At 39.7% G+C, this 22,288-nt stretch overlaps 1 protein-coding gene and 1 long non-coding RNA gene across 9 annotated transcripts in view; one reads left to right on the top strand and one right to left on the bottom strand.

Annotated features, from left to right (window-relative positions):
* Nucleotides 1-21,123, top strand: part of COL8A1 (collagen type VIII alpha 1 chain) — a 151,201-nt gene extending 130,078 nt beyond the window's left edge. For 4 of the 8 annotated variants that reach the window (XM_015129442.3, XM_028844689.2, XM_077994043.1 and 1 more), the window contains 2 exons: nt 12,596-12,926; nt 16,144-21,123. In XM_015129442.3, coding sequence (XP_014984928.1) covers nt 12,599-12,926; nt 16,144-18,050 — 2,235 coding nt within the window. In that variant the 5' untranslated portion in view covers nt 12,596-12,598 and the 3' untranslated portion in view covers nt 18,051-21,123. Of the gene's footprint in view, nt 1-12,595; nt 12,927-16,140 lie in introns of all 8 variants that reach the window. The other 4 variants (XM_015129438.3, XM_028844686.2, XM_077994042.1 and 1 more) reach the window with 1 other exon arrangement.
* LOC144339425 (uncharacterized) overlaps nt 1-22,288 on the bottom strand; it is a 73,108-nt gene that overhangs the window by 33,390 nt on the left and 17,430 nt on the right. The window lies entirely within an intron of this gene.

Genomic DNA, 22,288 nt, shown 5'->3' with positions numbered 1-22,288 from the left:
GCCTAAGACATTTATCATAGGTATAAAGAGAATTTTACAAGTATCCTGAAAATGAGCAAAAGTTATCACTGATCTCAAGAATATTTTACCATCGGTCAACCCTTCATCATTCTTTACAGGGCTTTTAAAATAAAAAAAAAATAGCATTCTTTATTAATTTCTAAGAAAGAATGGCTATAATGTAGGATTTTCCATTCTTGTAAGCTGGCAGGAGACCTCAGGACATAAAATCAGGAGAGTGAAAATGAAAACAGTAAGCAGGGGGAAGAGTAACATCGATCCAGTGTTCAGGTGCTCTCTCAGCCATCACACTATGAAGATGGTACTTCAACATTTAGAAAAGGGGTAGGCAGGATGAAAATGGTGCCATTTGACAAGGATTTGTCAAGACTACTTTGTGCACAGTTACGAACTAAGTGCAAAGAGAATTCCCAAAGATAAAGGTTTGATTCTGTTCCCCCAGACACTTGAGTGAGCTGTTACATGGCATGTCTTTCCCCAAACCAGCTTCTAGAATTTATCACCAAGAATTGGTTTTTCAAAATAAAATGCATTACAGATTTGCTTCACTTAGGGGGAAATTAACCTTCTGTATTTCAACAAATGCCTATGGCTAAATATTTTTTGAGATTTATTTGGCATTTTGGACGTGAGGATCCTACTTTTCACTGTGTATAAAAAGAAGTATATACTGAATTGAGTCTGTGTTTTTTCATACACAAAATTATGTAAAGGTCTATGAGTAAGGAATGAATCTTTTAGACATAACTCTTTAAATATGGTAAACAATAAATAAATGTTTGTTGTAGCAATATTATTATTGAAGTCCCCCAAAACAGTGTGGAAAGATAAAGCTAGAAAAGTGATTGTAAGCTGATGATTTTGCTGACCTAAAGGTTTATATATATATTACTTGTGGATTTTACTTCCTTCAGCAGTAAAAGATAGCCTACATTCTGTAGTCACTCCCACAAAGGCAACCTGCTGCTATCACCTGGCAGAAATGTCTTCAGTTCTCTGAATTTCAAAGCCAAAGCCCTTTGCAGTTAATACAAAGAAGGCTCCCCAGAGTGACCAGTTTTTCTGGGGGAAAGGGAGTAAGAAGAGATCCAGCCTTTCAACTAGTGTTTGCATATGGCAAACAGGTGGGAGACACACTGCACTGAAATGGGCAAGCTGACACAATATTTGTTACTTACTTATTAGAAACTATCTTTACCTTGCCTTTCTTCAGACAAAGAGAACTTCAGAGATTTTTCCTTGCAATGGGAAGTCTTAAATTGCATACTCAGACTGGGGATTTAGAAAAATGCCTCCACGATCCTGTCATTCAGCTCAAGCTAAGCCTAAGACCTTTAACATAGATATAAATAGAATCTTAAAAGCATCCTGAAAATGAGTAAAAGTTATCATTGATCTCAAGAACATTGAGCCAGGGGACAATCGGTCAGCCTAGTTTTCCAAACAGGTCTGAAACAATGTAAAAACAAAAACTATTACCTTACAAATTCTTCAAGATGATACCGCAGTGAAGCAAAGTGTCATGGAACGTGTGCTCAAGATCCCATCTGTTATTACCACTGATCCTCCTCCACTACCACCACCGTTTTCTTTTTCTTAATTTAAATAATAGCTAACACTTCTAAAGTGCTTACTATATTAGACACTGTTATAAGCACTTTACTTGTATTAATTCCCTTAATCTTCTCAACAACCTCATAAGACAGGTAATGTTATCATCAGCAGCAATTTATCAAAAAGAAACCAAGGCACAGACAGGTTAAGTAACTTGCTTAAGATTACACAGCTAATAAGTGATGGAATCAGGATTTAATTCAGGCAGTTTACCTCAAACTTTCTGCTCTTGCTAACTTCGTTGCAAACTCTAGTCAGCCAACTGGACTCATTCATGCCCCTCGCTACTTCCTCTAGGCACTGGGCTTCTACAACCCCCCACTCCCCATCTAATTCACTCCCTTCATTTTACAGTTTAGTAAAAGGAGGCCCTGAAAGGTTTACAAGGATATCATGACAGAGAAGTTTACAGAGAAGACTCCAAGTCTCCCATATCCAGCTCAGTGCTCTACTCACACTCTAAGTCCTAAGAAATAACATTTGTGATCCATGTTTGTCAATGAAATTCCATATGTTCTTGTAAGTTCTGGTGCCTTGTAATGAGTTTTGCTCATAAAAAGAAAAGTCCTTTACACTCTCAGCGTCCTTAACTAATATATCCTGAAGACCTGGCATCTGTTACATAATACTCTGCCCTTTCCTTTCTACACTTCCATTTTTCTTTGAAAAATGTTCAGTGGATTAACTGTGAAAACCTTATGATTTTTCCTCCCAGACACCACATCCATCTCTCTATCCCTCAAAATAAATTCCACCCCTTAAATAAATGGAACTTCCAATACCAAGATAGCTGTGGTTTGGTTGCTCTCCAAGCTTTGCCTTTGTTCAAAGGGCAGGATGTTACCACGCAGGCTAATTATCTAGATGGAGCTGTGGTTGAAAAGTAGTGGATTTTAGAGACTGCCCTCTCTGTGGATGATGATTTATCACAATTGAATATTTTAGGCTTAGCCCCAGGTTTAGAACTAAATTTTTTTCAATTTAAATTCATTGTTGGGAGCAGTCCTGTGGAATGATTTCTGCTACTCTTGAACCATGCAACAAGGAAAGAACAAATCCGCATTTTCACTGACCAAGAAATTGTCAAGATTTTTTAGCTCTTTTATAATTCAGAAATTGTGGACTAAATTATTGCAACTTTAGTAGGACTGCCATTCTGACTGAATGGTGTCTTTGTGTGTGGTGGTGGGTGAGGGGGTAGGAGGAACCAATTTTAGAAAACATTGAATAATTATTTTTATTTTCCAAGTCCTATTGATATGATTTAATGTTCTCCCCATGTAAGATAGAAATCTTATGGCTTAACTTTTAATATCAAGTCATTCAGGGTTATATGATTCAAAATAACCCTAGCTAAATAAAACTTCAACAATATGACCCCCAAGAAATGTATTATAAAATTTATATTTTATATAACACATTATAGTTGTTTGCTCTAAATAAATATTTTTACGATGTCCAGTTTAATGGATTACATTAGATGAAATTTCCCCACACATCTCTCCCTTGCAAAAGGCCTGAAAACACTTATTTTATATTGTGTTGGTTACACAAACTGTACTAGTGCAGAGAAAGCAGAAAGCTGTCCATGTAAATAACAGTGTTCCGCAGTCTTTCTAGAGCCATACCAAGAAGGAACTCACCTTGCCGTGTATCGCCAGGTCCATGGAATGGCAAGAACCTTATTCTTGCAGAGCCCTCACAATCCCCTACTTTACTGTAGAGCTGCCTCTGGATGTTAGATCTTCCATTTTTCTTACAAAATTTTTGTTACTCCTAAAGCATGACTATGTCACACTCATTAACTACCCATTTCCCCTTTCCGATATGCATACTTTGTATTTGTCATTCTTATGACTGGAAGCCTACATCAATATTTGCTGAATGACTGCAGGAATTTTTGAGCACACACATTGTAGGAAGTTTTTATCTTTCATAGCCACTTTTTAAAGGTTTCTCAGTAAGTTCCACATTTGTATTGAACCTTTGAATGTGGTAAGAAAAAAAAAGTCATGTATTATTATTATTATTGTCCCTAAATCGTGTTTCTTATTTTCCCCTTTGGTTTCTGGACAAATAGCTTATTTGACCAGAGGAATATTTACGGGGGATAGGGGGTGTACAAACTCTCCATCCTTATTCCATACCCAACTGTAAGAAGAAAGAGTGCAATATTGAAAAGTAACTGTAAGTATGAGATTGATCTAACTTTCTGACATACAAAGGCTTGAGTGCCTAAGTTGGAGGTGGGGTCTTGCTCTGTCGCCCAGGCTAGAGTGCAGTGGTGCAATCTCTGCTCACTGCAACCTCCACCTCCTGGGTTCAAGCAATTCTCCTGCCTCAGCCTCCCGAGTAGCTGGGATTACAGGCATGTGCCACCATGCCTGGCTAATTTTTGTATTTTTAGTAGAGATGGGGTTTTGCCATGTTGGCCTGGTTGATCTCGAACTCCTGACCTCAGGTGATCCGCCCGCCTTGGTCTCCCAAAGTGCTAGGATTACAGGCATGAGCCACTGTGCTCAGCCCCTAAAATTATTTATTTGTAAAGTGTGGATATGTTCTTCACATTCACAGTTACAAGAAAACTTTAGAAGTAGAAGGGACCTCAAAGTCATATAGCCAATGTTCTCATTCTGCAAATGAGGGAATTGATGCCCAGTCAGGATAGGTGACTTACTTGGGTCAGAACTAAAACTTAGGTATTTTCTGCTCTGAAAACAATGATGCTTTCATATTATGGAAAGAAAAAACTATATATTCTACTTCAGAATTTCTTTTTTAGGGATTTTCTCAAGTGTTTTATAAACTATTTAGCAGCCAACATGATTCCAGTTAGAGAAACAAAAAAATTAACTGCAAACTTCAAATATGTGAGCTATTATTTTAAGAAAAATATTCTCCAGATGTTTCCCAACTCCTTTGAGAATGGAAAAAAGGCAATGAGCTTACAGTTCAGCAGAAGAGATTCAGATTAGATATTAGGAAATCTAATGTGAAATCCTACAATTGGTTACTAGGGAATATTGTAAAATCTCCTCTGGAGAACCTTTGGAATGTGGTGGTTGGCCATTCATTTCAGAGGCATTATGTGTGTGGCTCCTTTCTAGAGCTGGGGGCACAACCTAATTGACTTCTCAAGTTTTGTTGGTCCCATGAGGTCATTATCTGACTATAGCTAGTACATGGGGGTAATTGGCTACTCTCAATTACAGTATTCAGGATTTGTTAGTGAAGCATATAATTTAGGCTGTTTTACATTTATAGCCATCCTGGTAGATGTAAATGAGCAGAATGACCAAAACCAGTGAATGTTTATTTGATGGTCTTGCCCACTGCCTCCATGTGATTGATTGACCAGAATCTGACAGGCTTATTTATTTGGGCTCTCTATTAGTCCATTTTCACACTGCTATAAAGAACTACCCGAGACTGGGTAATAAAGAAAGGGGGTTTAATTGACTCACAGTTCCGCATGACTGGGGAGGCCTCAAGAAACTTATAATCATGATGGAAGGAGAAGGAGAAGCAAGAACTTTCTTCACAAGGTAGCAGGAGAGAGAGAGAGAGAGCGTGCTCCCAAGGTGTGGGGGTTGGGGGGAACTGCCAAACACTTTTAAACCATCAGATCTCATGAGAACTCACCATCATGAGAATAGCACAGGGTAAACCACTCCCATGATCCAATCACCTCCCACTAGGTTCCTCCTTTGACATGTGGGGATTACAATTTGAGATGAGATTTGGGTGGGGCCACAGAGCCAAACCCTATCAGGCTCCATCTCAGCATATTTACCTTGCCAGTGGCTTTGTGACTTAATTAACATTTTAAGCTTGTATTCCTAGTCAGAAAAGCAAAGAGTAAGGAAGCCTAAGAGCTTGTCTTATGTAACAGAAGAATTCCTTATTTCACGCAAAAAGAGGGCCTTGATATTTGGAGGACAAGATGGAGAAAACTGACAGTACAGTTAGATGGATCTGTACCTTGTAAAACAAAGCTGGAACTTTGTCAGCTAATATACTGGATGGCAGCTCCTACAAGTAATTAAATAACAGTTTTCAATTTTTGACTTGGAATGTAACAGGAATAACTGTATACAGTCTTGAATTTCAGTAAAATAATCAATCATATAAATACAGGATGGGGACATTATCAGTTAGAAACTGAAATGTCAAAAAAGACCTAAGAAATGGATATGGGATTAATGATATAATGTATTTGAAGTACAGTTATGTGTCATTTAACAATGGGAATATGTTCTGAGAGATGCACCATTAACTGATTTTGTCATTGTACAAACATCATGGAGTGTACTTACACAAACCTAGATGGTACCACTTGCTACATATCTAGGCTATGTGGCATAGCCTATTACTCCTAGGCTACAAACCTATATAGCATGTTACTGTACTGAATACTGTAGGCAACGGTAACACAATGGTAAGCATTTGTGTATCTAAATATATCTAAACATAGAAAAGATAATGCATTGCACCACAGACAGTATGATAGCTAAGACCTCACTAGGCGACAGGAATTTTTCAGCTCCATTATATTCTTATGGGGCCACTGGCATAAATAGGGTCCTTTGCTGACTTAAGCGTCATTATGCACCTCATGATTATATAGTACCTGGGACTTTTTTTCAGTAAATAAAAAAAAATGTTGAGATAATGCTGAGTTACTTACCTGAGGGTGATTGATCAATATAGTTAAAGAGTTGTTAATATCTCTAATACTAATCAGTTTTGCAACAAAGGTACATATCCTTTATCAGATGACCCTAAGGTGGGCTTATTTGAAAATGATCTTAGCATGATAATAAAAGGTCATGTGCCCATCTTTTATCTTATGGCCAAGTTTTGGGATTCATTTTCTCAACATGCCCTCCTTTCCTCCACCACTTATAGTAAGCTACATGTGCGCCTCCATATATGAATCAAAAAAGGTAAGTCTCTCTAAAAGTTGCTTAGACAATTTAAAAAGCAACAAAACTGTACAAGATAATGAGCTGCTTTTTAAATGTTCCCATCATTATTAATATCCAAGTTAAAAACAGAAGGACTTTCTATCAACAACCTCTGTAGGCAGAATTTTAAATGGGGAGTAAAGCTGAATTCGATACTTTTGAAAGCACCCCTATCAACACACTAAGAATCTGTATTGTGAGGATCCATCAGTAAATACTGAGAAGTCAAATTCTTCTTGGCCTCAGAAAGCTTACAATCATGTTTAGTCTAATGGACAAAAAACAACAAGAAAAAAAAGTAAGCCTGGTTATAATCACATCTGACTTTGTATTTAACTTTAGGAGAATAATGATGATGGAGAAGTTGGGAAGCTTTCACAGAAGAGGCAGGAATAGAGTTGGTCTGAAGGAAAGAAGGTGTGATAGGCTAAGTTGTGTCCCCCAGAACGCATATGTTGAACCCCAAGTACCTCAGAATGTAAGCGTATTTGAAAATAGGGCCTTTAAAGAGGAAATTAAGTTAAAATGAGGTCACTAGGATGACCAGTGTGGCTGGTAAATAAGAAGAGGCAAGTAGGACAGAGACATATGGAGAAAAGACTGTGAAGACGCAGGGAGGTGACTGCCGTCTACAAGCCAAGGAGAGAGGCTCCAGCAGAATCCAACTCTGCCAATATTTTGACCTTGAACTTCAATGTCTGTAGAACTGTGAGAAAATTAATTTCTATTGAGCCACCCAGTCTGAGATACTTTGTTATGACAACCATAGAAAACTAATGGTAGGACTGAAATCTACAGAGAAATAAAAGGAAAATAATTATCTTCCAGGAAAAAAGAATATGGTAAAGAAAGAATTCAAAATGAGGTCAGGCATGGATGAAGAACATACTTTTGAAATGAGTCTATATTAGTGAAAGGTACCTTCAACTAACATTGTAGTAAATAGGACCCTCCTTTTTTCCCCATACGTTGTTTTAAGAGAGATAAATTTCTCAGCCTTCACATATGTATCCAAAATTTACTTCCTCAGATGTCGTTCCCTACCATTCTTTCCAAAACATTGGAGTGCTTCCACTCCATCATTCTTGATCCCTTTACCCTGCTGCTATACACTGAATGTTTATGTCCCCAAATTCATATGTTAAAATATGACCCCCACAAAGTGATGATATTAGGAGGTGGGGCCTATGGGAGATGATTAGATCATGAGTGCAAAGTCCTCATGAATAGAATTTGTGCTTTTATAAAAGACACTCCAGAGAGTTCCCTTGCCCCTTTTATCACATAAGGACACAGCAAAACGGTGTCATCTATGAACCAGAAAGTGGGTTCTCACTAGACACCCAATCTGCTGGCACCTTGATCTTGAACTTCCTAGACTCATGAACCCTAAGAAATTGCTGTTCTTTATAAGCCTACAGTATTTTTGCTATAGCAGCCCTAATAACTAAGACACCCACAATTGCTTTTTCACAGCATTCAAATCTGAAATTATAAAATTTATTTTTAACGTTTATCACCTATCTGTCCACACTAGAATGTGAGTTCAATAAGATAAGACCTCCACTCTCTAATTCACCACTGTATCTCTAATACTCAGAACATTTCCTAACAATTTGTAAGTGTTCAATAGGTATAGCTAATGAATGAATTGCCCTGAGAAATACAATCAAGAGAGAATTTTCTTTGAGAGGCATGGAAAAAACAGGAAGGCAATTCTGGTGAACACTGGAAGAGGATTCTGCCTGACCTTCCCTTCCTTTAGGGTGGCAAATCTGAGGCTCTTGAGAGACTACAAATCTTGTACAAGTAGGAGGCACAGAGGACCAGCCCAGGAGCTGATTAGAGAGGCTTGTACACACCACACACAACAGAGACACACATAGGCTGGGTGCAGTGGCTCACACCTGTAATCCCAGCATTTTGGGAGGCCGAGGCAGGTGGATCACGAGGTCAGGAGATGGAGACCATCCTGGCTAACACGGTGAAACCCCATCTCTACTAAAAACACAAAAAATTAGCCGGGCGTGGTGGTGGGCGCCTGTAGTCCCAGCTATGGGAGGCTGAGGCAGGAGAATGGCGTGAACCTGTGAGGCAGAGCTTGCAGTGAGCGGAGATCGCTCCACTGCACTCCAGCCTGGGCGACAGAGCGAGACTCTGTCTCAAAAAAACAAAATCAAAAACAACAAACAGACACACACACACATACACAAAGACATGCTGTGTTAGCCTATGTGAAAGGGAAAGTTGTATTCAAGGCAAGGACCAACGATTAAATGTTTAAACATTCTTCTGTATAGTAAGCCAAAATATCATAAGGATAAATGTACAAATAGAATGCTGAGGAGCATCCAAAATAATATATCTATCACATTATTCTGTTAATATATATATCACATTATTCTGTTACATACATTACAGGTCATGTGAGGAATCTGAAACTCTCTGAAGCCCTGCCCAAATGTAGGAAGCCATTTAGCGCTGTTCAAGATGTCTAAGATTGGTAATTCTTGACACATGAATGAATGACTGCCTCGGTTCAGCTGTTCTTTTTCTAAATCATTTTTAACAAGTACATTTAATGGCCATTACTGTTTTATTCATGTTAGGTTATCATTATTGCAGTTAACCTCACATTTACTTTGCTACTATCCTTCTCTGAAAATGTTTGACATTTTAGTTGGTTTTGATTTGTCTTTCTGGTCACACTCCATTAATAATAACTTAAATATGAATAGTCCTTTTCAGCTTACAAAGAATTCATATTATCATTTGTACCTCTGAACAGCTTTGAGGGATAGACAGAGATTATAATTTCTATTTTATAGGTAAAAAAATTGAGGCTTAGTTAAGATAAGGGACTTGTCCAAGGTCATAGGCATGAAGAATGGCAGAGTCAAAACTTAAATACAAGTCTTTTGACTTATTTGACAGTGCTTTTGTCATATGACATGACACCCATCACTAAGCCAGCCTGGCTGGCAAAGATTCAATGTTTACATATGTTTAGATATGCTTATGTTCAAGAACACAAACACACACACACACCCAGCTGTCAAACAAATAGAAATCAAAGAAAATATTAAGGAGAACTCACAATATTATTGTGCTCCACATTCCCAGAAAGAGAGGCATGAAAACCCACTATCACAATTTCTTCCCAGCAAAAATTTGCAGGTTCCTTCTTTCTCGCCAGGTGTTTGTATAAAGTTACCCAAATTTGATGTTCTTTTTAGTGATTTGGGAGAACCATCACACCACTTTGACCACCAAAAATATCCTCAGGGACAGGAGAAAAATTAGTAGGAATAAGTAAAGCGGTAAATTCTAACTAGGGCCCTTACATAAATATTCAAGTTAAAACTGAACAAAGTTTATTTAGATAAAGAGCCAGAGAAATGGCAGATGGCAGACCTAAGGAGCTGGTTTAGAGGAGAGAAAGGCCAAGCCTATGAGAGGAAATAATTCAACTGGTATTCTTCCAGGCATTTCATCTCCTTCCAGTTTTCCAGTATTTCATTAGATTGTCCTGGTTTAAAGATTGTTAAGTATAATCCAACACATCCACTGAATTGATGGAAGGGTGAAGGGCCAAACATGCTAGCTTATTATTACAGACTTTACCACAAGTCTGGGGTTCAATAACCAAATTCATTCATCCCCAAAAGTAGAATTAAGCACCAGCTTATACATTACCAGATATTACCACACATTTCTGGTATGGACTAACACTTTCAGATCTCTAGTAACTGTCTTGCAGACATTGAATGTTAGAGCTAAACAAGACTTAAGAGAACCTCCAAGTCTTATTTTAATAAATGAAGAACTTAAAGAAATCTGTTTAGATACACATAACCAGACAAGAAATAAGTACTGATCTTTGAGTGAAAAAAGCAAAAAATAGAAGTGTGTATAGTATACTGCAACTTATGTTTGAAAGGGATGTATATTATATGTGCATATCCACAGACTATCTGAAAAATATGAGGAAAAATTGTTGCTTCAAATATAAGGGATTTTAGATACTGGAGAACAGAAGTAGGAGGAAAATTTACTTTTTGCTAGATATCCTTTGCCACTCAATAACAGTTTACACATCTGTCACCCCTACTAAGAGTACAAGCTCCTTGTTGGTAAGGCCCACTGACCATATTATATTCATCTTAGTATTCCCAAATGGGCCTAGCAACTGTTTCTTCTTTTTTTCAGAGGAAAAATGATTAGTTAGTATATTTAGAAAAATTGTAAAGCATTGAACTTTGTGATAGGGATTCATTTTAAGTATTTTCTTAGGTGCTTTTTATTAACCAATCTTTTTGTGGGCTGTTTACACTCTTGGCATTACCCTTGAATAGGATATTGCAAAATCAACACACATTTTCTAAGAAGTGGAAAACTATGATCCAGAATTAAGTAAGACAAATGCAAAGAAAACAACTCCTGTGAGAATGGAAATTGAATTATTTATAGACAGAAGTTTTTTCAAAGTTTTCCAGAAGACACTTACATTAAAAATTGTGAGAAACTTGCCACTTCTCTCTCTCTCTAGCATTATGATGACATGCCCCTTAAGATTCAAATTTTCATTAAGTCCCTTAATAAAGTGTGAGCATGTAATGGGTGTATGCCCAGTGTTAGTACTACAGGGGACGGGGCTGGGCAGGCAGAATATTGAACAGACCTAAGTGTGTACCACACTGGCCCTCTAGTGTGCGTTTGCCAACAATGCACTTATCTGGCTGTCTGGTTTTAGGCCTAGGGCGTTTCCAAACAGAGGTCTTTTCAAGCTGGTTTTTATAAACAGATAAGCCCCATTTATATTAATTCTGTTTACTGCCAATTTGTAAAGAGTGCTATTAATGGGCTTAGAAACAGCATATTCTTATCAATAGTTAAACATCTCCCTCGTATTTATGCAACTAATTTGCTTCGTAAACTCCTTTCTTTCATAAAAGGACAAAGATAGACTTTAATGGTCCAATTAACCAATTTCTAAACCAATGAATTCATAGTATTTAAATACAAGAAATAAAGGTGCATAATTATGATAGTGATTTTTAAAATATTTCATACTGTCACATGAAGAAGCATTTTTCTCTTCAATTCAGAAGACTTCCGCAGTCTTTGTTGCAGTTTGCTCTTTACATTTACATTTGTTTGAGACTACATCAAAGCAGCCCTCATCTGGCAGATGAAAACTCTCTACTGTAGCATAAAGCCTATAAATTATTAACTGTTTCCATTTAGAATTTAATTTTGGCACTTACTAACAAAGCCTAACTTGCCACCAGTTTTGCCTCCTTTTATCAGAATGTATTCTGTTAGGATTAGATTTCATGCAAATGTAGACTGCCCAAACTAACAGTGGCTTAAAGAAGATAGAACTTCACTTCTCTCTTGGGTAAACAAAGTCCAGATTTAAGGATTGGTATGGCATCTTGTATTCAACCAGGACTGAGGTTTCTTCTAGCTTGTTTTGTCATCCTCCATGCACTGCATTCACCTCATGGTCCAAGATCAGCAATCCAGCAATCCAGCAATCCAGCAAGAAGGAAGGAGGAAGGGGAAGACATGCCCACTCCTTTTTAGGATTCTTCCTGGAAGGTACACCCATGACAACTACACACAATTGGCCAGAATGGCTGAAATGGCCCTGCCTGGCTGAAATGTCTTCATTCTGGGCTGCTCAACTCCCAGGTGAAGACGGGAAAACAGGGGAAGAAAGGCAGAATCGATATGAGGGACAACCAGTAGTCTCTCCCATAGTCTGTGTTCCCACCAATTGCCTTTGTTTGACAGATTCCACTCTTCTCTATTTTTCATTTGTTTGTTTTCTATAGAAAGGTAGCATTTTTCTTTTCATTTGCCTTCTATCATGAAGTTCTGATGTTAAAGACTGTTTCCCTTTTATTCCCCGCTTCTATCTCTAAATAAACTTAAGTCACCTGGCCTTGCAGAGTTTCACCAAGTTGGTGCATTGGTTCCTCCCACAGGTGATGGCTGTGCTGCCTGGCCCTCTGCAGCTGCTGGGAGTGCTGCTTACCATTTCCCTGAGCTCCATCAGGCTCATTCAGGCTGGTGCCTACTATGGGATCAAGCCGCTGCCACCTCAAATTCCTCCTCAGATGCCACCACAAATTCCACAATACCAGCCCCTGGGTCAACAAGTACCTCACATGCCTTTGGCCAAAGATGGCCTTGCCATGGGCAAGGAGATGCCCCACTTGCAGTATGGCAAAGAGTATCCGCACCTACCCCAATATATGAAGGAGATTCAACCGGCGCCAAGAATGGGCAAGGAAGCAGTACCCAAGAAAGGCAAAGGTAATATCACACTCCCAGGCTGTTATAAAACAACAGCTTTCCCAACCTCTAAATTATGGGATCAGAGGGGGAAGATCTATTTGAGAAACTTTAGTTTTAGAATTTGTTATTGGCATTTTTAAAATGCCTACTGTGTTCTAAACCATATTCTTGAAAAGTTCAAACCTTAAAGATACAGATAAGATTACCATTTATGTTTTGCTTTGTTATTTTAAATAGCATCAGATGAAATAAAATATGTTAAATCACAAATAGTCTATCCTCTTATTATTTATTTATTCAAACATTCAGCAACTTTCTATAGGGAGCACCTATTTGTGTCAGGCTCTGGGCCAGATGCTGGGAGCTAAAGCAGTGAAAACAAAGAAAGGTGACAAGTCAGTCTTCTGAACTAAGAGAACAATGTTGTAAGGACCTGCTGTGTTAAAAGTCACATGAAAGCATTTTGCGAACAAAGTATTAGATAAGTGCAAGTGTTTTTAATACTACTCTAATTACATATGTCAATCAATAGATCAACAGAAGGAAACTAAGAGTACAGACTGCATCTAGGGATGACACCTGAAAATCTCTCCTGTTGCTTTCTTGACATATTTATTTAGCACCTACAAAATGCCCCTCAGTGTGATAGACACTGAACAATAAATTCATTTCGTTTGTCTGGAGTTCTCAGAAACCTAGCATTTGCTGCATCAGAGGAGCAATTACCTTTGAGGAAGTGGAGCCAGTCCCACTAGTCCCTACAATGGCAGGAAGCTCCACCTCTGGAGAACTACTGGATTTGGAACTTAGAGGCCTAGATGCCTGGATGCTAGAAATGAAAGAGACCTATTCATTTGACCTTTCTGAGCCTATTTTTCTTCATTTGTAAAATAAGATTGTTGATACAATCAGTGACATACATGCTAAGCAAAGTGCTGAGTAAATGCTAAAGCACCATAGGAAACTGGAGTTACTACAACTGCTCATTCAACAAATCCTCAGTAAGAACAGAGTGTGTTCCAGGCACTGTGCTAGACACCAGGGATTCCTGATTCATCTCTCCTACTCTTCCCCAAATAACTCAATACAGTTAACTACACAATTCACTGGTTAGAAATAGCATGCCTGAATAGTACTATAATCATATCTATTCACATAAAGAAATATTACTGACTTTCTACTCTTTAGGAGCTCGTACTATACTTAGAAGATTATCTCAGACATTTCTTTTCCTTCCTTTATTGAATGGCTTGCCTGGCCTTTGGCACTTCTTGTACTTACTCTGATGGGTACTCATATTTTAAAAGAATATGAATTCTCTGTTTGTATTTTATTCCCGGACAGTAAGTCAGTGAAAAGTACAATGGTCAGGATTAAGGTGCTACTAGTGACATAAGCATTATGCCAAGAAGATACTGGGACCATACATTTCATTTCTCCATGTTATCCATTAGTCCCAGCAGCATGGGAGATCCAGAGTTGTGTTTCTCTGAAAGGCACAGCATGTTCATTCTAACGGCATGTGCTGTGTATTTCAATAACAATTTGAGAAACAGTGACACCTTTCACATTTAATCTTGTAGTGTGGCTATCTTATTCTTATTCTTGTGTGTAGACAGGCAAGCAGAGATGCTCATGGCTTAAGGGACCCAGTCACAATCTCACGCCAAGACCAGAAAGATAAGCAGAGCTTCTTGCTCCTAAACCAAGCTCTCGACTTCATCCATACTGTTTTATCATTCTAAAATATCTTAGCTCTCCTACTTAAAAGCCAGATTTGCATATGAGAAAGTATTTGTTAAATTAATGAACTAATATTTGAGGCTTAGGAAATCCCATAGCACATTGAAGAAATTAAGCAAATCTACTGATTCTAAAGGTAAGATGTTACTGAACCACACACAAAATAAAATAACTCTATTCTTTCCTTTTATATTCCACATCATACTGTATTTAAGCATAAGAGGAAATATTTTGACCATAAATTATTATATTTAAAAACTTTGCCAGGCACAGAAAGAAAAATCCTGCATATTCTCACTTAAATGTGGAATCTAAAACAATCGAACTCATAGAAACCCAGAGGAGAACGGTGGTTACCAGAGCCCTTGGGGTAGGGTAGGAGGGAGAGAATGGAGAGATGATGAAGAAAGGTTTAAAGCCTCAGTTAGGCAGGAGAAATAAGTTGTTTTTTGGATATCTATTGCATAGCATAGTGAGTATAGTTAATAATAATGTATTACACCCTTCAAAATCACTGACAGAGTAAATTTCAAATTTCTCACCAGATAAAAATAAGTATTTGAAGTGATAGATATATTTAGCTTGATTTAATTACTCCACATTGTATTCATGACTCATAGTATCACTTTGTGATACTATATATCACATAGTATCACCCCATAAATAAAATACAACTATAATTTGGATAATGACTCCAATGTTGTTTAAAATACACACACACACACACACACACAGAACAAATGAGATGAAAATATATATACATGTTAAGTGGTTATCTCTGAGTAGTGGGCTTATAGGCAAATTTGATTTTTCTTTATACATCTTTGAATCTTCCAAATTCACTATAATAAACACACCATAGTATCTCCAAGTTTTATACTTGGAAAAATGTTTCCTCATTACTTTTTAGCTTCTTTACTTAACCAATGCTGATACAAGCAGCTTCACGTATCAGTTATCAAAAAATACCTCAAATACATAAAAAAAAATTGTCAGCTTGATTTTTCTTTCTTATTTATTTTTTTCTTTTTGGAGACGGAGTTTCGCTTTTTCACCTAGGCTGGACTGCAGTGGTGCAATCTCGGCTCACTGCAACCTCTGCCTCCTGGGTTCAAGTGATTCTCCTGCCTCAGCCTCCCAAGTAGCTAGGACTACAGGCACATGTCACCACACCCAGCTAATTTTTGTATTTTTAGTAGAGATGGGGTTTTGCCATGTTGGCCAAGCTGGTCTCGAACTCCTGACTTCAGGTGATGCACCTGCCTGGGCCTCCCAAAGCTACAGGATTACAGGCATGAGCCACCATACCCAGACTGATTTTTAAGTTCTAGAAGATGAGCATATTATTCCTAGTCTTTCCTCTTGATAAGTATTAGGCAAATGTGTCAGAAATAAATAATGGTTGTCAGTACTTCATTGATGCGAGAGACAATCTACTAATCAATCTCTCTCTCTCCTCCCATACCCCTTCTCTCTCTTCTCTTCCCAGTAGAAATACCATTAGCCAGTTTACGAGGGGAACAAGGTCCCCGTGGAGAGCCTGGCCCAAGAGGACCACCTGGGCCCCCTGGTTTGCCAGGTCATGGGATACCTGGAATTAAAGGAAAACCAGGGCCACAGGGATATCCAGGAGTTGGAAAGCCAGGTATGCCTGGAATGCCAGGGAAGCCAGGAGCCATGGGCATGCCTGGGGCAAAAGGAGAAATTGGACAGAAAGGGGAAATTGGGCCTATGGGGATCCCAGGACCACAAGGACCTCCAGGGCCTCACGGACTTCCTGGCATTGGGAAGCCAGGTGGGCCAGGGTTACCAGGGCAACCAGGACCAAAGGGTGATCGAGGACCCAAAGGACTACCAGGACCTCAAGGCCTTCGGGGTCCTAAAGGAGACAAGGGCTTCGGGATGCCAGGTGCACCAGGTGTAAAGGGCCCTCCAGGGATGCATGGCCCTCCCGGCCCTGTTGGACTGCCAGGAGTGGGCAAACCAGGAGTGACAGGCTTCCCTGGACCCCAGGGCCCCCTGGGAAAGCCAGGGGCTCCAGGAGAACCTGGGCCACAAGGCCCTATTGGGGTACCAGGGGTTCAAGGACCTCCTGGGATACCTGGAGTTGGAAAGCCAGGCCAGGATGGGATCCCGGGCCAGCCAGGATTTCCAGGTGGCAAAGGGGAGCAAGGACTGCCAGGGTTACCAGGACCTCCAGGCCTTCCAGGGATTGGGAAACCAGGCTTCCCAGGACCCAAAGGTGACCGGGGCATGGGAGGTGTTCCTGGGGCTCTTGGACCAAGAGGGGAGAAAGGACCAATAGGTGCCCCAGGAATAGGGGGTCCTCCAGGCGAGCCAGGCCTGCCTGGAATCCCAGGTCCTATGGGCCCTCCAGGTGCTATTGGTTTTCCTGGACTCAAAGGAGAAGGTGGGATTGTAGGGCCACAGGGGCCACCAGGTCCCAAGGGTGAGCCAGGGCTTCAAGGCTTCCCAGGAAAGCCAGGTTTCCTTGGCGAAGTAGGGCCTCCTGGCATGAGGGGTTTGCCAGGTCCCATAGGGCCCAAGGGGGAAGCTGGGCTCAAAGGTGTGCCAGGACTCCCTGGTGTTCCAGGGCTTCTCGGACCTAAGGGAGAGCCAGGAATCCCAGGGGATCAGGGTTTACAGGGCCCCCCAGGTATCCCAGGGATTGGGGGCCCTAGTGGCCCCATTGGACCACCTGGGATTCCAGGCCCCAAAGGGGAGCCTGGCCTCCCAGGGCCCCCTGGGTTCCCTGGTGTAGGGAAACCCGGAGTGGCAGGACTTCATGGCCCCCCAGGGAAGCCTGGTGCTCTTGGTCCTCAAGGCCAGCCTGGCCTTCCAGGACCCCCAGGCCCTCCAGGACCCCCAGGACCCCCAGCCTTGATGCCCCCTACACCACCACCCCAGGGAGAGTATCTGCCAGATATGGGGCTGGGAATTGATGGCGTGAAACCCCCCCATGCCTACGGGGCTAAGAAAGGCAAGAACGGAGGGCCAGCCTACGAGATGCCTGCATTTACCGCCGAGCTAACCGCACCTTTCCCACCGGTGGGGGCCCCAGTGAAGTTTGACAAACTGCTCTATAACGGCAGACAGAACTACAACCCGCAGACGGGCATCTTCACCTGTGAGGTCCCTGGTGTCTACTACTTTGCATACCACGTTCACTGCAAGGGGGGCAACGTGTGGGTTGCTCTATTCAAGAACAACGAGCCCGTGATGTACACGTATGACGAGTACAAAAAGGGCTTCCTGGACCAGGCGTCTGGGAGTGCAGTGCTGCTGCTCAGGCCCGGAGACCGGGTGTTCCTCCAGATGCCCTCAGAACAGGCTGCAGGACTGTATGCCGGGCAGTATGTCCACTCCTCCTTTTCAGGATATTTATTGTATCCCATGTAAAAAAAAAGAAAAGAAAAGAAAAGAAAGAGATTTTATAGAAGAAAAGAAAATGATGCACCAAAAAATCCAAATGAAAAACGTAATTGCTTCAAAACATTTATATAGTTGGAAAGTTATATTTAAGTGAAAATTTGGACCATCGTGTACAAATAAAAACTAAGATGCATGTTTAATACTCCACACAGCAGCCTGTAATTGAGAATGACGGAATAGATTTATGTATCAAGTACTGACACTTGGTTGTACCCACTGGAATCATATTAGCTGTTATATGTTATATGCTTCCACAATAACCTGCTTATTCAGATCAGTCAAAATATATCAGTATGAAAGATCATAGCTAATGAAAGGCACTCACTCATATTGTTTACTTTAAAATATTTATAAATATGCCTTAAAGAAATATCAACGATAACAATTACATACCGTATTTACTTGCTTAATTTCCTCTGTATTTGTGTAGATACCTTGACATGGAATGTATGGTGGGGAGACCTGTAGTGTTACCGCCCCAGTGGGAGGGGGCCCTGGGGACCCTGGTAATGCTTTAGTCAAAGGGATATCTCTCTAATATCAGAGGCTGTGTCTTTTAGTAACAGCAGTCCTCATCAGAATTGTGTGTCTGTTGTCTCTAAAAGAATGGGTGAACCAATCGGCCATTGTGAATTTACTCAGTGCCTTCTCTGTACCTAGCACTGGGTAAAACACTTTCGTGGAGCATTAGACAGTAACCCTCAAGGAGCTAGAGAACCAGATGGGAGACATGAGCAGTAATTAACTCACCAGAGTTTCTATTTCATCTTTTTTTTTTTTCTGTGACTTATTTTTCTATTTTCTTTCCTCCATGTAATTTTCACTATGGCCCAACTAATATAAACACCTGGAAATTACAAGGAAAAAACCTATTCCTCCAATTGAACTTTCCAAATTTGTGGAATATTTATTTGTAATAGCAGTTATCAGTTATGCTTATATAGCATTAAAAATTCTCCTCCTTTGACCACACACACAACCACAGTGTGGTTCTAATCATGGAGATATCAGTAATTTTTAGTAACTGTGAATTTTGAAGACATATCTCTGTTTAGTATGTATGCAAATTGATGTATAATCTGAGGTTCCAAAGTCAATTTTTTTTTTTTTTTTTTGAGATTCACTCTGTCACCCAGGCTGGAGTACAGTAGCACGATATTGGCTTACCGCAACCTCCACCTCCTGGGTTCAAGCAATTGTCCTGTCTCAGCCTCCCGAGTACTGGGACTACAGTCTTGCGCCACCATGCCTGGCTAATTTTTGCATATTTAGTAAAGATGGGTTTTCGCCATGTTGGCCAGGCTGGTCTCGAACTCCTGGCCTCAAGTGATTCACCTGCCTCAGCCTTCCAAAGTGCTGGGATTGCAGGCGTGAGCCACCGCACCCAGTCAAAGTCAATTTTCAAAATCCAAGCCATACTTTATTGGTGAGGGGGGAGTTTCAGAATTACACAGAAAAATTAATGTTTGAAAAAAATTAATTCTGAAATTTCGAATTTAAAAACGGATGTGCTACTTCCGGGTATAGGAAGTAAAATTATAGGAAAAGAACTGTTTCTTTAGAAGCGGACTGTAGAAGGGCAATGTAGAATGTCAAAGGGCAACAAGAGCCTGTATTTTTAATGTCATCCTGTACTCGGCACAAATCAAAGGCCAATACAAGTCTAAAAAGGAGAAATAAATATTTTTCCAGGTTTTTGCCTGGGCACATACTAACTGCTTTGGGCATCCTAATCTGATCTCAAAACACCGAAAACCCATTTTGAGCTTGCTATTAGCCTGCTGCTGACTCTATTAGTCACTTGGAGCAATAATGTGGGGTGATGGTGGTGGAATCTTATATCTTTTTGTCAAAAATAAAACCGTGAGTTAAGGGGATAGATATAGATGGAAAAATACACAAATAAATACGGTATGAAAACACATAGAAATGTGTCTTTGTCAAATCTGAATCATTATTACCATCACAGAAATCCTTCTCTTGGCCAATATCTCATTTCCCTATACAGTATACAAGCACCATTTCTTCTCAATTTTTAAGAAGAGAAATAAGTCCATTACCACAGGGGTTCTTAGTCACTACTAATTATACAACAATCTTTTCCCAACAAAAGATGACCTCCACAACCTTTGTTTTCAAAGCAGACAGCATTTATGTGGCCAAATATCCTTTGGGTTGTTCTTGAGGATACTGGTTTTGGGCTGATGACTATGGGGGAAACATGGATCCACTGGGCTCCTTCTGCTAAACAGCCACATTGAAATGGTTTAAAAGCAAGTCAGATGAGGTGATTTGTAAAACTGTATTTATCTGTACATGTATGGGCTTTTAATTCCCACCAAGCAAGAGAGAAATTATCTTTTTAGTTAAAACCAAATTTCACTTTTCAAAATATCTTCCAACTTATTTATTGGTTGTTACTCAATTGCCTATATATATATGTGTGTGTGTGTGTGTGTGTGTGTGTGTGTGTGTGTGTGTGTATGCATGTGCATGTGTGTGTATGTGTATTATCAGACATAGGTTTCTAACTTTTAGACAGAAGAGGAGCAACATCTATGCCAAATACTGTGCATTCTACAATGGTGCTAATCTCAGACCTAAATGATACTCCATTTAATTTAAAAAAGAGTTTTAAATAATTATCTATGTGCCTGTATTTCCCTTTTGAGTGCTGCACAACATGTAAACATATTAGTATAAAAGCAGATGAAACAACCACATGTTCTGAAGTCTAGGGATTGTGCTATAATCCCTATTTAGTTCAAAATTAACCAGGATTCTTCCATGTGAAATGGACCAAACTCATATTATTGTTATGTAAATACAGAGTTTTAATGCAGTATGACATCCCACAGGGGAGAAGAATGTCTGTAGTGGGTGACTGGTATCAAATATTTTACAGAATACAATGAACGGTGAACAGACTGGTAACTTGTTTGAGTTTCCATGACAGATTTGAGACTTGTCAATAGCAAATCATTTCTGTATTTAAATTTTTGTACTGATTTCAAAACCATCATTAAATATCTTTAAAAGTGTGTTTCTCATCTTGCTCATATCATTCAGTTGACGCTGAACCTCACAAGCATTTTTAAATTCCTACTCTTATGAATTAGCTGCTGAAATAGAGACCTAAAATAAGCATAGCTTACATGGAACAATTTATTCCTCTTTGACATAAGAGCTCCTAGGATAAGCAGTCTAGGACTCACATGGTAGTTCCAATCAGGGCCCCAGGCTCCTTCTATCTTATTGCTCTTCTACCTCAAGGCTGTTGCCCTCATCTCCATGGTCCAGGATACTAACCATCAGTCACATTCTATCCCCAGGGAGGATGAACAAAGCAGGAAGGACAGGATACGCTTTTTGCTTTAAAGAACTCAACCTAGTAGCTGCTTGGATCACTCTCTCCCATATCCCTTGGCTCCAAATTTAGTCACATGACCACAAGAGGCTGTAAGGAAGTGTGGGAAATTGAATAGTCTATGTAACCATATGCCCAGCTAAAAATCAGGGGTTCTATTTTTAGTAGTATGGGAGAAGAGAGAATCCAAATTAGGGAATAATTAGCTGCTGCATCTGCCACTTCCATTACAAAAGAAAAAATGGCCATGGACTTCTCTTTTCCCGTAAGAGACCAATCTTCAAATACTCCATTCTATTTCACTCTGCCACAAAAATAAGCCAAATATTTTGAGGGGAGATAGTGGTGAGTGGAGCTAAAGGGAAGAAGCAGACCTGTTTGAAGAGCCTAAGGGTCTTAGTAAGACCCTGAGAAGAATTATTTTGTGATGACTTACCAATCCCAGAATGATCATAACTTACCACGTCTAAAATATTACAAAGGGATTATTCAAATCATTCAATAAGCAAGTATGTACCACCAGTCTATGGCTGGTTAACTTACTTGTTTAAACCATCAGGCTACAACTTCCATTCCCATATAGCCCAGTTAGTTTGGTTTTATTTCATAGCCAAATACACTTCCCTCACAGTCATCTTATTGGCATAGAGTGTTGTCACAAAAGTGAATGGAAGAATAGATAGAGGAAATAGAGGCAGGGAAGAATAAATGGTTAGAATTTGTAATGCTGAACAGCAGGGCAAATCTATCATCACTGTTACTAAATAAAGGAAATCAAAATATATATCTTATAATGGGTGTATAGTACCCCTTTATATTAAAACAGAACACAAATAAA

This window comes from Macaca mulatta, chromosome 2, assembly GCF_049350105.2.
Source record: "Macaca mulatta isolate MMU2019108-1 chromosome 2, T2T-MMU8v2.0, whole genome shotgun sequence".
In the NCBI taxonomy this organism is placed as follows: Eukaryota; Metazoa; Chordata; class Mammalia; order Primates; family Cercopithecidae; genus Macaca; species Macaca mulatta.
Note: the sequence above shows the minus strand (reverse complement) of the source record. Positions and strands in the feature narration are given on the sequence as shown.